This window comes from Leptopilina heterotoma, unplaced genomic scaffold (assembly GCF_015476425.1).
Source record: "Leptopilina heterotoma isolate Lh14 unplaced genomic scaffold, ASM1547642v1 Lhet_81, whole genome shotgun sequence".
NCBI lineage: Eukaryota > Metazoa > Arthropoda > Insecta > Hymenoptera > Figitidae > Leptopilina > Leptopilina heterotoma.
The window spans coordinates 2,300,948-2,317,268 of record NW_025111185.1 but is presented as its reverse complement, the minus strand read 5'-3'; the positions used below and the strand labels follow the sequence as shown (position 1 = coordinate 2,317,268).

General features: G+C 25.4%; 1 protein-coding gene across 2 annotated transcripts; it reads right to left on the bottom strand.

The window, feature by feature from the left end:
* Positions 1–2,063: 2,063 nt before the first annotated feature.
* LOC122511247 (cytospin-A) lies at positions 2,064–16,321 on the bottom strand. 2 transcript variants are annotated; one of them, XM_043626380.1, is made up of 9 exons: positions 15,005–16,321; positions 10,996–11,352; positions 10,692–10,904; positions 6,324–6,779; positions 5,780–6,218; positions 5,358–5,552; positions 5,100–5,276; positions 2,263–2,648; positions 2,064–2,178 (listed from the first exon to the last, which is right to left on the bottom strand). In XM_043626380.1, the coding sequence occupies exons 1-9, from the start codon at positions 15,479–15,481 to the stop codon at positions 2,089–2,091; spliced, it is 2,790 nt and encodes a 929-aa protein (XP_043482315.1). In that variant the 5' UTR covers positions 15,482–16,321; the 3' UTR covers positions 2,064–2,088. The 2 variants fall into 2 exon arrangements, with proteins under 2 accessions (XP_043482315.1, XP_043482316.1); XM_043626381.1 differs by lacking the exon at positions 15,005–16,321 and adding an exon at positions 11,904–12,074.

The following is a 16,321-nucleotide window of genomic DNA, read 5'->3' as shown; positions in this document are numbered from 1 at the left end:
TTAATTAAACTAATTATATTAGTTATTAATTAATAACTAATATAATTATTACTAATTATATTAGTTTATATTAGTTTATATTAGTTAATATTAAGGAAATGTTAATTAATATTTTAATATTAATAATATTTATTAATATAATCTTTATTAATATTAATATAATCTTTATTAAATATAAATGAAAATCAAATTTTTCTGATTTCAAAATAAATCAATTGGAATTGAATCAACTTTTAATTAATAATACACTTGAACTATAAAATATTTGTTAAAACAAAAAAAATAAAGTTGAGTGTAAAGTTAATAAAAACTGGTATTCTATTTATAATAGAAAAATTAGGTAGATTTTTAAAGGAAATTATTGATTTATGAAATCAAGATTTTCGAAAAGTCTTCTAAGCATTTTGTTAGCAAGTTTGAAGGAAAAAGAATGCGATTTCTTTATAATGTTGAGTGCAAAGAAAAATACTTTTTTTGAATTTCGTACGATAATTATTAATTTTTAAATTTTCGATTATTCTCAATGAGGTATGCACAATTTTTACAAAACTATTTAAAAATTGTTTTGAATAAAATAATGCAGAAATTAATTTTTGCTTAAATTCCTTTCTTTTACTAATGTTCAATTTCAAGTTCAATCAATTAGTTCCAATTTTTACAAAATAGAAAAAAATGATATTGGCTAAGAGAAATTTACATTCCAAAAATGTTTTTCAAGTAAAATTTGTTCAAGTGTTTGTGAAAAATGTATTTGTTTTTGAAATTATTAAAAAAAAAAGTGAAGCACTTGTGCATTTGTGTAAAACAACGTAAAAGAAAAGAAACAATAAATTTGAGCAACGTACTTAAATTACGAATCATATTTCGTATCATATTGTACGTGTGATTAAAATAGAAATATGGCCTCAAGTTGTTAATTGATTTTTCTGCTTGTCACTTTTGTGTCTTAAATTATTATTATTGAATGGCGTTGATAAAAATAAAGAGCTCAAATTTTCTTTGTACTTCGTGCCTAGCAAATAATTTCTTCGAAAAAAAAAATTATAATAGTTTTTATCAAATAGATTTTTTATAATCAAAATATAGTTACAGACTGTTCAATTATTATTAAAAAAAAAAGACTGTATTGTTCTGTTTCTCTTAAGTGTATCAATTGTTTGTTTTTTTTTTAAATAAAAAAAATGTACACATTTTTTTTTAAGATTCTATTAAGAATTTAACACACTGTATATAAAATCGATTATAGAATTGGCAAAGTCTTCATGAATAGGTTTTTAAAATTCATATTTGTTGATTATGCAAAAAAATAAAGAAACAGCTGCTCACAAATTATTTCAATTAATATCTTTATTTTTTTTCCTACATTAAAAAGCTATTATACCAATTTCTAAATATTGTTATCATAAAATATTCTTTCGCTCGTTCTTTGAAAATATTTGAAAAATATTCAATAGAAAATTATTTTAAAATCACAAGGTATATAAAATTATCAAGCCTCTTTTTTTTCTATAAAAAATGTAGTCTTTATTTTGAAAAAAATACCTCCGGATGTTTTTAAATCTTAAAAAAAGCTTCAGCGTGTGGCGTAAATATGAACAATGTATCCTTTTTTTTTGTTAAAAAAAAGCACGCGGGAGAAGCTATTAAAAAATTCACAACATTGAATTTGTTTTTGTATATAGGATAGAAATCTCATGAATCAAGTCCTGAGAAAGTCTTTGATGAGATTCAGGATGCAGATTCGATCGTCTTTTTTTTAAAGAACTTTCAGACTTTGTACTCTAAGAATTTTAGTCTGCGACTTATATATATATATATACCGTATGAAAAACCACTGTCAGTCATAGTCCAACGATGCGAGAGAGACATTTATGTGAAACGCAGTCTTTTTCTACGACTGACGTGTATATGTGTATATATAAAATGATCAAGATTCAACCTCCGTTACACGAGGAAGTTGTTCGCGCGATGAGTTGACTAGATGACTTTACGTATCTTCCTCGTATATTTTCATGTTCTAGGAAGCGTCGAAGGGCAATGCCCTGTTTTTCTTTTCATTTTCATTTTTGTTTCTTCTTTTTTGGAAAGTCACGTCTCAAAATACTTGTAAATACTGGTCACGTAGGTCATAACCTGCTGCCAGTCGGGACGTTCCAATTGGCACATGTCCCCAATATTCTGCCGGAAAAAAGAGAAGAAAAAACTATTTAGTATTTTTTTTGAAATTACATTTAATTAAAATTAAAATAATAGAAAAACTACCAGTGTGGTTGGTATTCCGACGCTTTCAGCAGCTGTGAAGGCAATGGAGAAATTTCTCTTCTTCTCAGTGGGAGTTAAGGAATCGTAGGGAACTTTATCGGGTAGATATGTGTGCAAAATTGCACAGAGAGCAAGTCCATCATTCCAAGAGCTACTGAAATTTGTTATATCAATATTGCGATATCCTATTGTTTTGTTCTGACACCATTTGAGCAGAGCATTTCTTCTTGAGCCGCCGTTTTTCACGAGGCCACAAAGCGGATCCTTCCGATCGGACAAATCCGTGACACTATTCCTTCGTACAAAGTCTATTGTTTTGGCATTGATAGCTGCCGTGTCGAGCAACTGACTTGGACTTAAAACCACTGGTCCCGATTGCTTTGAATCTGACAATCAAAACAAAAAATTAATCTCTAGTCTCTTTTTATTTTAAGGAAAAAAAAAGATTAATTAAATTGTAATTTTTATTCAAATGACGATTTTTCTTTTAACAAGGCTCGAATCAGTGGAAGTATTTAAAAATACGGATTTACGGACCAATTACTGATAAAATGTAACCAGTCCGAGTCAAATAAGAGAACATTTTACTTAAAACTATAAATTAAATTTTTCATGATTATATTACTTAATTATTATCTAAAATTTTAACTGAAATTCATTTTTATGAAATGAAAATCAATTTTTATTAGAAAATTCTACTAGAATTCAATTATTTAACTACAAAAATAAATAATTTATTGAATAATTGAATGTTTCTTAAAATTGAACTCTCATAAAGAATTTTATCAACAAATTTTTAAATAATTGAATTCTTTTGACGAATTTTAATAAAATTTTTAAGAATAATTACACTTTTCGAGAAATTTGTTTAAAATTGTGTTAAAAATTATTGAAATTCTTCGATGAATTTCATTGTTTATGAAAATATTTGAATTCCTCAAAAGAATTTTATTATTTTTTAACATAATTAAATTTCTGCGAAGAATTTTATTAATCTTGAAAATAATTGAATTTCTGCAATAATTTGTGATTTCTCCAAATTTAAATTTTTTTTTCGTGTTTTTAACTAAAATTCTTTTATAAATACATTATTTTCAATAATATTTGAAAAAGTTTATTGATAATTTTCAAATTCATTTGTTTATAATTAAAATTTACCAAATTTCAATTATTCGGAAATTTTTCAATTAAATATAATATACTTGTTAAAAAATAAAAACTCCAAAAAAATAATTTCAAGTAAAATTGAAATAAACTTTTTCAATGAAATTCATTCTTTTACAGAATTGTTAGTTAAAAGTATGAAAAATTAAAGTTTTCAAAGATTTTAACATGAAACCTTTTCAAAATTCAATTATTTCTAAAAACTCAAGCTATAATGCTTTTAATATTCAATTATAATCTAAAATTTTCAGTGAAATTAGTTTTTAAATCAATTTTTATTAGAAAATTCTACTAGAATTCAATTAATTAAATTAAAAATAAACAATTTGTTGAATAATTGAATTCTCATAAAGAATTTTATCAACAAATTTTTAAATAATTGAATTCATTTGACGAATTTTAATAAAATTTTTCCTAATAATTACATTTTCGAGAAATTTGTTTAAAATTGTGTTAATATTATTTATAAAAATAATTGAATTCCTAAAAACATATTTAATAATTTTTGTTCATAATTAAATTTCTGCGAAAAATTTTATTACTCTTGAAAATAATTGAATTTTCGCAATAATAATTTGTAATTTCTCCAAAAATTAAATTTTTTTGCGTGTTTTTAACTAAAATTCTTCTATAAATCCATTATTTTTAATCATTTTTGAAAAAATTCTTTGAGAATTTTCAAATTAATTTCTTTACAATGCAATTTTCCAAAATTTCAATAATTCGGAAATTTTTCAATTAAATATACCTATACCTATTAGAAAATAAAAAACACCAAAAAAATAATTTCAAGTAAAATTGAAATAAACTTTTTCAAAGAAATTAATTCTCCTACAGAATTGTTAGTTAAAAGTATAAAAAATTACAGTTTTCAAAGATTTTAATATGAAACCTTTTCAAAATTCAATTATTTCTAAAAACTCAAGCTATAATGCTTTTAATATTTAATTATATCTTAATTAAATTCTACTAGAATTCAATTATTTACATAAAAAAAATAATTTTTTGAATAATTGAATTCTTTTGACAAATTTTAATAAAAGTCTTTAGAATAATTACACTTTTCGAGGAATTTAATTAAAATTATATTAAAAATAATTTTAATTCAGCAATGAGTTTTATTATTTATGAAAATAATTGAACTATTTAGAAATTTTCAAAAAGTTTGTAAATAATTGAATTCCTGTGAAATTTTGATTATTTTATGAAAATAATTAAATGTTTGCGTAGAATTTCATTAATATTTTTTTTAAATAATTGAATTCTTTTGTAAAATATTGTATTTAAATAGTAGATATTAAAAATCATTGAATTGAGAAAAATATATAAAAATAATTGAAATTTTGACAGAGAATTTTATTAAAATTTTTGAAAATGATTGAAATTTTGACGAGAAATTTAAAAAAATTTTGAACATAATTGAATTTATGCGAAGAATTTTATTATTTATGAAAATAATTGAATTTCTGAAATAATTTGTAATTTCTCTGAAATTCTCCAAATTATATCGTACAATTTACGAACATTCGTCCTTTTTCTATCAAATTACGGACCTTTTTTTAAAAAAAACTGACTTTTACGGACTTGAAACAAATTTACAGTCTTTTACGGGATTTACGGTCCTAATTCGGACCCTGTTTTAATCTAAAAGTGAAATTAAAGATGATCTTTACCTGTGTATGACTTTTTTCCATTTGGAGATTGATTCTTGTTATTATTATTAGTAGAATTCGTTGGACAAATAAGATTGGACATTTGTTGTTGATCACGAAGAGGAGCCTTCAAAGATATCACATCATTGGTTCCTATTGAATTAAGAGATGAGGTAGAGCTACTCCTACTTCCTGGTCCTGTAAATTACATTGTAAATTCGACAATTGCTTTGTTGATGCTCGAAATAAATAGCAAGTGAAATGAAAATGAATTTTTACCAGCTTTCGCCTGTTTGGTTGCGTTTTCTATACTTTCTATTAGACATTTCACCGAGAGTCTCGAGTCTTGTCGTGATATATTCGCCTTTCGACTTCTTGCAATCTCCTGTTGTACATTCGTTAAAACGCACTGTTGCGTTTCGGTCGGTGTTGTTTGAAACCTCGAATTCGGAGCGACGGTATTCTTCTGATTTGCTATTAATTATAATTCAAATAAATAACTCGTTAAAATTAATTTTAAGTAAGAGAAAATGATTTTAACCAAGAGAAAATAATTTTAACCAAGAGAAATTAATATTCAATAAGAGAAATTAATTTCCAATAAGAGAAATTAATTTTCATTAATAGAAATAGATGTTTAGTAAGAGAAATTAATTTTAATTAAGAGAAATTCTAATTTTGATGAGAAAGGGAACTCTCACCAGAATCGTTGAGTTTATCCAATTGCGCCTCCAAGGCTCGCAATTTATCCCTTTGGGCTTTATTCTCCATGACAACGCGTTCCAATTCGGTTTGGGCTTCGGTTTTAAAATCGTTCGCGACTCGAACTGTCATCAGGAGGTCAGTTTGAAATTGTTCCCACTCGGTGTTTTCCTCCTGTCGTAATTTTCTCTCTTCTGCTAATGCACGTTCCAATTCAAATTGACGATTCTGTGCGTCACGTTCACGTCGCTGTAATTCACTTAAAGCCGCTTTCAATTCACGTTTATCTTCTAAATGTCGTTGACATTGTGCTTGAAGCTCGGCGAGAGAATCTCTCACCAATTGCAATTCAGCGTTAACAGATAATCGCTCGTCTTTTACTTGATTCAATCGGTATTCCAAGTCCTCGACAACTGATTTCGAATTATTACGCGCCACCTGAAGAAGGAAAAATTTGACAATTATTTATTTATTAAACAAAACGAAAGAAGGAAAAAAAGAGAGGAAAGAAAGAAAAAAAGGGGAAGAAGAGAGAAAAAAGACCTTGAACTCCTCTTGAAGCTGTGAAAATTGATCTTTCAGTCGATCGTGTTCGCAATATGATCGGGCTAATTGTTCCTGAAGAGCTGCCGCCTGTGTTTCTAGAGTGTCTTTTTCTTTTCGAGCAGCGTCCAATAATTCGTCAGCTTCGCTTTTGTTTTCCAATTGTCTTGATTGTTCGAGTTCCTCGATTTTTGCTCTCGCATTCTCCAAAAGTGTCGCTAACCTATTAATCTCTATTCCTTTGTTCACGCCCTCTTGTTTAGATTCTGTTAGTTCAAGATCCAAAACCTTTTTTTCCACGTTTACAGCCTCGATAGCAGATTCGAGAAATTGAACACGTTTCGTCAAACTCTCAGCTTCCAAAGTTATTGTCTCGACGGTCGCTCGTAAATTTTTCAATTCCGAATTTAATTCCTCTTGCTTTTCCAGAAGACTTTCTCGTTCTTCTTGAGCACTCTGAAAGAAATTTCAATTAGACTGTAGGAGTACAGACTGTATAAATTAAGTATTTATTTATTAATTTCTGTTAACAGGGTTGCCACGTTTTTGGTTATTTCAAATTCCCTGACTTTTACAGGTTAAAAAACGGAATTTTTTCAGGTTTTTAAAATACATTTATATTTTACAAAAAAAACATTATATTTTACAAAATTAAATAATCCTGATAAATTTTTACGAATACATGGAAATTTCATATAATACTGTATTCTACATTGTTATATTTATCTTTTTTAAATAAATATTTAGTCATTATAATTTTTCCATAAGAATTAACATTTTCAAAAACTTTTTAATTAAAACTTTTTTGAAATTAAACAACTTGTAAAAAATTATTATAAAACATGACCGAATGATAAAATCATTATTTTATATTATAAGAATTTTGTTACTGTAAATTATTCAAAATTACTTTCATCACTTCAATTCAATTATTATTTTCCAGAACATTTTTAACTAAAATTCTTCTTTAAATTAATTATTTTTAATAATTATTGAAAAATTTCTTTGAAAATTTTCAAATCCTTTTGTTTACAATTCAATTTTTACGAAATTTCATCGACTTTTCGGAAATTCTTCAATCAAATAAATATATTAGAAAATAAAAACTTAAAATAACTTAAAACAAATTCAATTAAACTTTTTCAAACAAATAAAATCTACACAATTTTTAGTAAAAAGTATGAAAAATTCAAACATTCAAAGATTATAATTTGAAGCCTTTTTAAAATTCAACTAGGTATTTCTAAAAATGCAAGCTGTAATACTTTTTTTTCTAAATTTGAAATAAAAAAAATAAAAAAAAAATAAAAATTCAAACATTCAAAGATTATAATTTGAAGCCTTTTTTAAATTCAACTAGGTATTTCTAAAAATTCAAGCTATAATACTTTTTCTCTAAATTTGAATTAGTAGAAATGTTTACTAATTGGAATTAGTGACTGACATTTTGCTTTTGAATTAGTAAATTTTACTATTAAATTAGTAGAAACGACTAATTATTAGTAAAATCTGCTAATTCAAAAGCAAAAAGTCAGTCACTAATTCAAATAAGAAAACATTTTTACAAATTCAAATTTAGAGTTTAACATTCAATTATCTAAAATATTAACTGAAATTCATATTTAAATCAATTATCAGGGTGGTCACTAGTTTCAGTTTATCAATTTCCCTGACATTTTCCTGACAATTTACTGACATAAAAATTACTTTCCCTGACAAAATTTTTTTTTATATAAAAATATAAAAAAGTCTCAATTTTCTTAATTTTCCTGCCAAAAAATTTTTTCCTGACATTTCCCTGACTTTACTGAAATGTGGCCATATCCTTTCTTAAAAAAGACATGTCCTTTCTTAAAAAAGACATGGAGTGGAAAGGTCGAATGTATCGAAAAGTATCGAAGTAAAGAATGGGCAATGAGAATGTAAAATCTTAATAGAAGGGTGTTTTTAAAATTGTTTGTACATGTGAAGGTGGCGCTGCAGTCGTATTTTATTTAAAAAGAGCGCGAATATATAAATTTTATTTTTTTTAAGAGAAAATACTAATAATAAATCTTATTTTGCATTGTCAAAAAAAACGTCAACATTTCAAATATAAATAAGCAAATTATTAACTGAAAAAATTTGAATATTATTATTAATGAAATAATGGACTTGGACAATGGACATATAAAAACTAGCACCGTAGACGGCCGCTTGCGGCCGTCGGAGGAGCTAGTGTACAAAAAGAAATATTTTTAAATTGGTAATTAAAATTCTTTTGACGAATTTCAATAAAATTTTTAAGAATAATTTCATTTTTCGAGAAATTAGATTAAAATTGTATTAAAAATAATTGAATCTCTGTAAAAAAAACTTGATTCAACTGAGAAAAGTTTTTGAAAATAATTGAAATTTTGCAAAGAATTTTATTAAAAATTTTTGAAAATAATTGAATTTTGGAGAAAATTTTTATTATTTATAAAGATAATTGAAATTTTGAAGAGAATTTTTATTATTTATAAAGATAATTGAAATTTTGAAGAGAATTTTTCTAAACTTTTGACCATAATTGAATTTCTGCAAAGAATTTTATTACTTTTAAAAATAATTGAATTCTTGAGACTAATTTTTCAATATGTCATATTGAAATAAATTCAATTTCTACGAAGATTTTTATTAAAATTATTTTGAAAAAAATTGAATTGTTAAAAAGAATTTCTTTAAAATTTTTGAAAATATTTTAATTCTTTCGAGAAATTTAATTAAAAATGTTTTCACAATAATACTTAAATTCTAATAAATAAATTATAGGAAGACTTTTTAAAATAATTGAATTTCTTTGATGAATTTTAATAAAAATTTTACATTTTTCGAGAAATTCCAATAAAATTGTATTAAAAATAATTTAAATTCTGCGATGAGTTTGATTATTTGTGAAAATAATTGAATTCATAAAAAGAATTTTATCATTTACTAAAAAAATTGAATCCCTGTAAAAAATTTGATTTTTTATGAAAATAATTGAATTATTGCGAAGAAATTAATAAAGACAGGACCAAAAATCCAATCCGAAAAATGCAAGAAAAATAGTCAAAAGTACAAAAAATCCAAAATAAAAATATCCAAAGTAAAAAAATTCAAAATAAATAATGAAACATGTGAAAAAGCCACGTTTTTACTTTTCACGCTATAAAATCAGAATTTAAAATGTTAATGTTAAAATCGCAGGTTTTTAATTATTTACATAAATATTAAAATTCTTCATAAAAATTCAATTATAAACATAAATAATAAAATTCTTCACAAATATTCAATTATTTTCATAAATAAAGAAAATCTTCACAAAAATTAAATTATTTTCGTAAATAAAAAAATTTCAATTATTCTGTACCTACAATTTTTAAAATAATTATTCCAAGAAATAAGTATACAATTATTTTCAACAATTTTGATAAAATTCTTTACAAAAATTCTATTATTTTTTTAATATAATTTCAATTTAATTGCTCGATTAATTTAATTATTTTCAGAAATTTAAAATGTTAAGTTATTATCTACTTTTCATTCAGTCATCGAAATGAGCAACTCAAAAAAAGGACAATTTCATTCAAGACAACCATTTAAATTTTTATATCTCAATTTTTTTCATTGGATTTTTAATTTCTTTGGAATATTTGACCAGGACAAAAAATCCAAAAAATTAGTCCAAAGTGAAACTATTTATTGACAGGAAAACAATTTTCTGACTTTTTGAATGAAACTATTTATTTTTTACTTTTTTGGATTTCATTTACTTTGAATTTTTTTGGTTTGGACTTTTTGTTTTGGACTTCTTGTCCGGATACCATAAAGAATTTGTAAATAATAGTATTCCTGTGAAATTTTTATTATTTAATTAATTCATTTATTATTGAAATTTTACAAAATTTCAAATTGAAACAGGGTGGCCGCAAAATTTTATTTTCAAAATTCCCTGACTTTTCCCTGACTAATTTTTGATTTTCCCTGACTAAAAAATTTTTGAAATTATTTAATATTCTACATTAAAATGTCCGTAAGAACCTTTTGAAGTTTATCTATTTAAGAAAATTGTAAACGCAATTCTTATAAAATTGATTTAATTAAAAAATATTTAAGGAAAATTAGATTTCAAGCTAGAAGCACAATATCTTCAGAAAACAATAATTTTCTAGGATTCCGATCAAAATTCAGACTTTTTCAGGTTTTTTCAAAGTTTATAAAATTCCCTGACATTTCCTGGTTTACAGGTGGTACCCCTGGTTAAGTATGACGCTAATTTTCGAAATTATACGAGTTTTAAATTTAAGATTTAAATTTAGAAATTGGAATTTTGAAATTAAATCCAAAGTTTGGAATGAATTATACCTTGAGAAGATCAACAAGTTTTTGCTCTCTTTCTGTGTTGTATCCCTTCCAGGACTTTTGCGGTTGCTCTTCACGGAGAAGAAGTCCTTGTAATGTGTCAACTTTGGAACGAGAGTCTTCCAGTTTCTCTGTTTGTCTACAGAGAGATTCGAGTAGTACACCTTTTTCTTCATTTAACCTATCATTGTCTGCTTGAAGTTCAGACAATTGTGCCTAGAAAAAATATTTAAATCAGAGTAAAACACTGCGAATTTAACGAAACAATCAAAACACTGTCAATTTGAACAAAATTTTGGACATTTACTTGTAAATCACTAAGTTCTTGGATAGTTGCTTGCAATTCCTCATTAGTGGAGTAATGGGTCTCCTCCATTTGTAGAATCCTGTCCTGTAGACAGGTAACGGACACTTCTGACACCGACGACCGTTTATCCCACTCGGGTCCAGTGTTTTCCTTCTTTTCTCGAGGTACATTTGTAGGTGCACAATTCTCGTCTTGATGAATAACAATGGAGGCAGGGGCTGAATTGTGAGGTCTAGTTGCGTCCAACAACTGCTGTTTCTCCGAATCGGATAACGGAGAGTGAGAAACGTCTCTGAGTCGAGCTCGAAGAACTTCGTTTTCTCTGGCTAAGCGCTCTAGTTCCGAATTATGTTGATCCTATATACACAACATTAAGAATACAATTAATACTTCTCAATGTTTTCAACTCTAAAATGCGAATTTCTAATTCTAATTACCACTATATTATTAATTACTATTTATTATTATTACTCAAATAACTATAATAAAAAAGAAAAAGTAACATCACATTTTTTTTTATCTATGAAACAAAAATATATTTAATGAAAGATCGTTCTTAAATACCATCAAATTCCAAAGAATTTTGCAATATTTTCTGCTATTCGAAGCGCTCTGAATGATCAGCTTGCAAATTTTTGCAGACTGCGGAGAAAAAATGTGAAATTCAAGGGTACAACACGATATAATTATATAACGTGAACGTAAACTTAATAAGCTTTGGAAAATCCATACTAAGACCTATTATAAACAAGGCAATGAAAATTTTCTAATTCCCAACTATAATATTACTTTTCGATTCAATTTACACTGTTAAAAAATTCACAAACAGTAAAGAAAAGATACTTTTTAAAAAAAATTAAATTTAGCAAGAACCTAACCTACACGATATGTGTGTAAATATACATTACCGTTAATGGATCCAAATTATTTTTTAACATCTTTCCTTTTAATTGTTCTAATTATTTAACTCTACATTTACACGTTCAGTCAACATTTAATCTAAATTTAACACACAGGTCTTTATAAAGTTTATAAAACTAAAAAAAAGTTTCTCAGAGAGCAATTTTTCCAACTGCAGTCGACGAAAAAAACGAATTATGTACCCAACATAACCTCTAAAATTCAGTATATATATTTGGAAACGAAACGGTTGTCGTGGTTGTCGTTATGATTGCTGATGTGTGAAATTTAACATTTAGCTCAACATTTATTATTACTGCAATTTATATTATTGTAATTTAGATACAAATGTTGATAATTTTACAAAGTTTTTTAAACATGTTTTATCAATTAATGACGAAATTGGACAAAATCAAAATAAAACGTTTGCCGCCTTTTTACTTTGTTGTCAAACAGGAGGTTAAAAATTCATCATCATCAAGTGAGTTGAAATTTAATAAAATAAAGAATATTATTTACAAATTACAGATGACAAATTTACAAATTATTCAATAATTATCATTGTTTTGCTTTTTTCTGCTTATGTAACAGCAAACAAATTTCCATTGTTTATTCTTACAGTAATTCGTCATCTTTCAGTCTATTTTGAAATAAGTTTCTTTGCAAAAAAAAAAAAAAAATGGAAAAAATCATATTACGCCTCAGGTGTTAAATTATTAGAATTGAATTGAATACCAATTTCAATATTTACGTAATAATAATATGCCGCGAGGAATCCAAGGATTTATTTGCGTAATGATATCAATATGCGATGAAAAATAGTTGTTTCTTATTTTTATAGGAAAAAAATTAATACAATATTTAAAGAGAATATTAAAAATATGGTTTCTTCTATTTTGTTCAAAAATTTTTAAAAATTCTCGTCAAAATTTCAATTATCTTTAGAAATAATTAAATTCTTCTCCGAATTATATCAATTATTTTCAAAAATTTTAATAAAATTCTTGGAGAAATTTCAATTATTTTCAAAATTTTTCCTCAATTCAATGATTTTCGATATCTACTATTTTTATAAATTTTTCCAAAAGAATTCAATTATTTAAAACAAATATCTAATAAAATTCTACACAAACCTTTAATTATTTTCAAAAAATAAAAAAATTTTACAGGAATTTCATTAGTTACAAATTTTTTAAATTTCTTCGCAATATTCAATTATTTTCATAAATAATAAAATTTTTACAGGTATTTAATTTTTTTTGGCAAATAATAAAATTCTTATTAGGAATTTAATTATTTTGATAAATAATAAAGCTAATAATTGCAGAATTTCAATTATTTTTAATAATTTTAATCGAATTCCTCGAAAAATGTAATTATTCTTAAAAATTTTTATTAAAATTTATCAAAGAAATTTAATTATTTTAATAACCTTTGCTACAATTTATTTATTAGAATTTAATTATTTTTAATAATTGCAAAATTTCAATTATTTTCAAAAGTAATAAACTATTTTCATAAAAATTACCAAAAGAATTTAATTATTAAAAAAAAAATTTAATAATATTCTACAAAAACTTTTAATTATTTTCAAAAAATTATAAAAATTTCACAAGAATTTTCGTTAATAACAAATTTTTTTTATAAATTTCTTCGCAATCATTCAACTATTTTCATATTTAATAAAATTTTTACCGAGATTCAATTATTTTCCTAAATAATAAAATTCTTTTTAGGAATTCAATTATTTTCAATAGAATTTTAATCGAATTCCTCAAAAAAATTCTTAAAAATTTTATTAAAATTCATCCAAAGAATTAAATTATTTAAAAATTTGTTGATAAAATTTTCAATAGGAATTGAATTCCAAGAAACATTCAATTATTCAATAAATTATTTATTTTTGTATTTAAATAATTGAATTCTGATAGAATTTTCTCGTAAACATTGATTTAAAAATAAATTTCAGTTAAAATATTAGATTATAATAATCGAATTCTTTCGAAGAATTTCATTCAAATTTTTAAAATAATTGAATTTTATTGAGACATTTTTTTAAAATTGACTTAAAAATAATTGAATTTCTACCAAAAAAAGTTTTATCAAAACTTTTTAAAATGTTTAAATTTCTGCTAAAAGATTTTTATTATTTTGCGAAAAAACAAAAAAAAAAAAATTTTAATAAAATTCTTCGCAAGAATTCAGTTATTTTCATAAATAATAAAATTCAATGGAGAATTTCAATTATTTTTAATACAATAATTTTAATCGAATTTTGTCGAAAAATGTGATTATTCTTAAAAATTTTATTAAAATTCGTTGATAGAATTCAATTATTCTGAAAATTTGTTGATAACGATTTTTTATGGGAATCGAATTTTAAGAAACGTTAAATTATTCAATAAATTATTTATTTGCATTTTTACATTTAAATTTGTATTTAAATATGTAATTGAATTCTAGTAGAATTTTCTAATAAAAATTGATTTTCTTTTGATAAAAATGAATTTCAGTTAAAATTTTGGATAATAATTGAATATTAAAAGCAATATAGCGTGAATTTTACAAAATAATTGAATTTTGTAATTAATTTTTTTGAAAAAGTTTAACTGAGTTTTTTTAATATTATTTTTAGTTTCTATTTTCTAATATTTATTTAATTAAAGAATTTAACGAATAATTGAAATTTCGTGAAATTGAATATTGTAAAGAAATGAATTTGAAAATTGTCAAAGAACTTTTTCGAAAATTATTAAAAATAATCGATATAAAGATGAATTTTAGATAAAAATTCTTAAAAATAATAATTGAATTGATATCTGATTCGGCCTGATTTTATTTTTGTCAGTTGGTCCGTAAATGGTCCGTAAAGTCCGTATATTTTTAAATACTTTCACTGGTTCGAGCCCTGATTTAATTGAACCAAAAAATTGATTTTTAGGAACTCGGGAAGGAATTTTAATTTTATTTTGATAGTCAAGATGTAAACACTCGATTCGAATGTATGTGTGTACATATACATATATATTGCGGTCATTAAATCGCGTGCATCATGGAGCGGAAAGAACTACTTCCAAGGAATAACGGCAAACTTTCATAATTATTTTACCTTGAGTAGCGCAAGTTCCGCGTGATGCTCATCGAGTCTCTTTGGATCACAAGTGGAGGGATTTCGTAAATTGCCATCAAAATGCGAAGAACGTTCCTTACGGAGACCGTTGTTTTCACGTTCAAGCTCCTGCATCCTTTCATAGGAGCCCTTTGCCAAGGGCGCTCCCTTCATTTGATTCTGATGCTGATTACGCGATGTGTTATTCTTTCCGGTGACACTTAAAGATGTTGGCACTAAATCACGACCCACCGACGACGATGACAGCCACGTTACACTTGTGGCTGCACCCTCCGGTGATCTTTTCGACATATCCTCGTGCGGCGAACCGCTCGACGAGGCTTGGGTCGGCGGCGCCACTTGTTGCTGTTGCAATTGTTGATTATGGTTGTTACGTTGGTGACGATGGGGCTGTTTTTGCTGCTGAGACTGATGGCTATGATGTCCTCTCCGAAACAGCGACTTGAATTTCATCATTGTCACTTGATCAATTATTCAATTGCTAGTGCCACTGGAAACACATATTCTTTTTTTGTCAACAATTCTTCTCTCTTTATCTTTAATTGTATTCGACTTTTTCCTTCCGCAGTATATTTATCTCCCTTATCTGATAATGAATCATCTGATCAGTTGATAAGACATTTTTCAGATCAGTTTTCTATATACAGTTGTTTCAAAAAAAAAAAAAAAGAAAGAAATCTTGCATAGGTTAAGAGGACAAGGAAACTCGGATGTCATCGGTGAAAGCCAAACACATTTTGTTGGTTGATCGCGTGAGAAAAAAATTATCAGTGTCTTCGCTCTCCATGTGCAACCAATCGTTTGAATCTTCGACCACTTGTTGCGCCCATTAAGTATAACCCAGTAGCGTACATCTGCTCTTCTTTCGGTTCACTTAAAAAACCGTTATCTCTCCGTTCTCCAAAACAAAAATTAATTCTCAAAGTTCGAATATTTTACTGAACTTTTATTATTTATCAATCACCATTGAAAGAGATTTTTGGGGAAATTTTTCTCTGCAAGAGTTCATCTCTTGAAGAAGGTCGATCGAGGTCAGAATAATGATAAGAACAACTCGCAGAACGATATTCAAAATTACCAATCATTCTGTAGCGGAAAAATTCGGGACAAAATCCTGTCACTGAAATAATTTTTCAAAAATGTTTTCTTTTTTTTTAATCTAATTTGTATTTTTTAAATTGAAGCATTTTTTTATTAAATTATATTTGGATTCACTGTCCACGACATATTGGAAAGACGGACACGTAAGCAATAATAAGTTGACGACAACCAAACGCATCGACAAACGGTGTATCG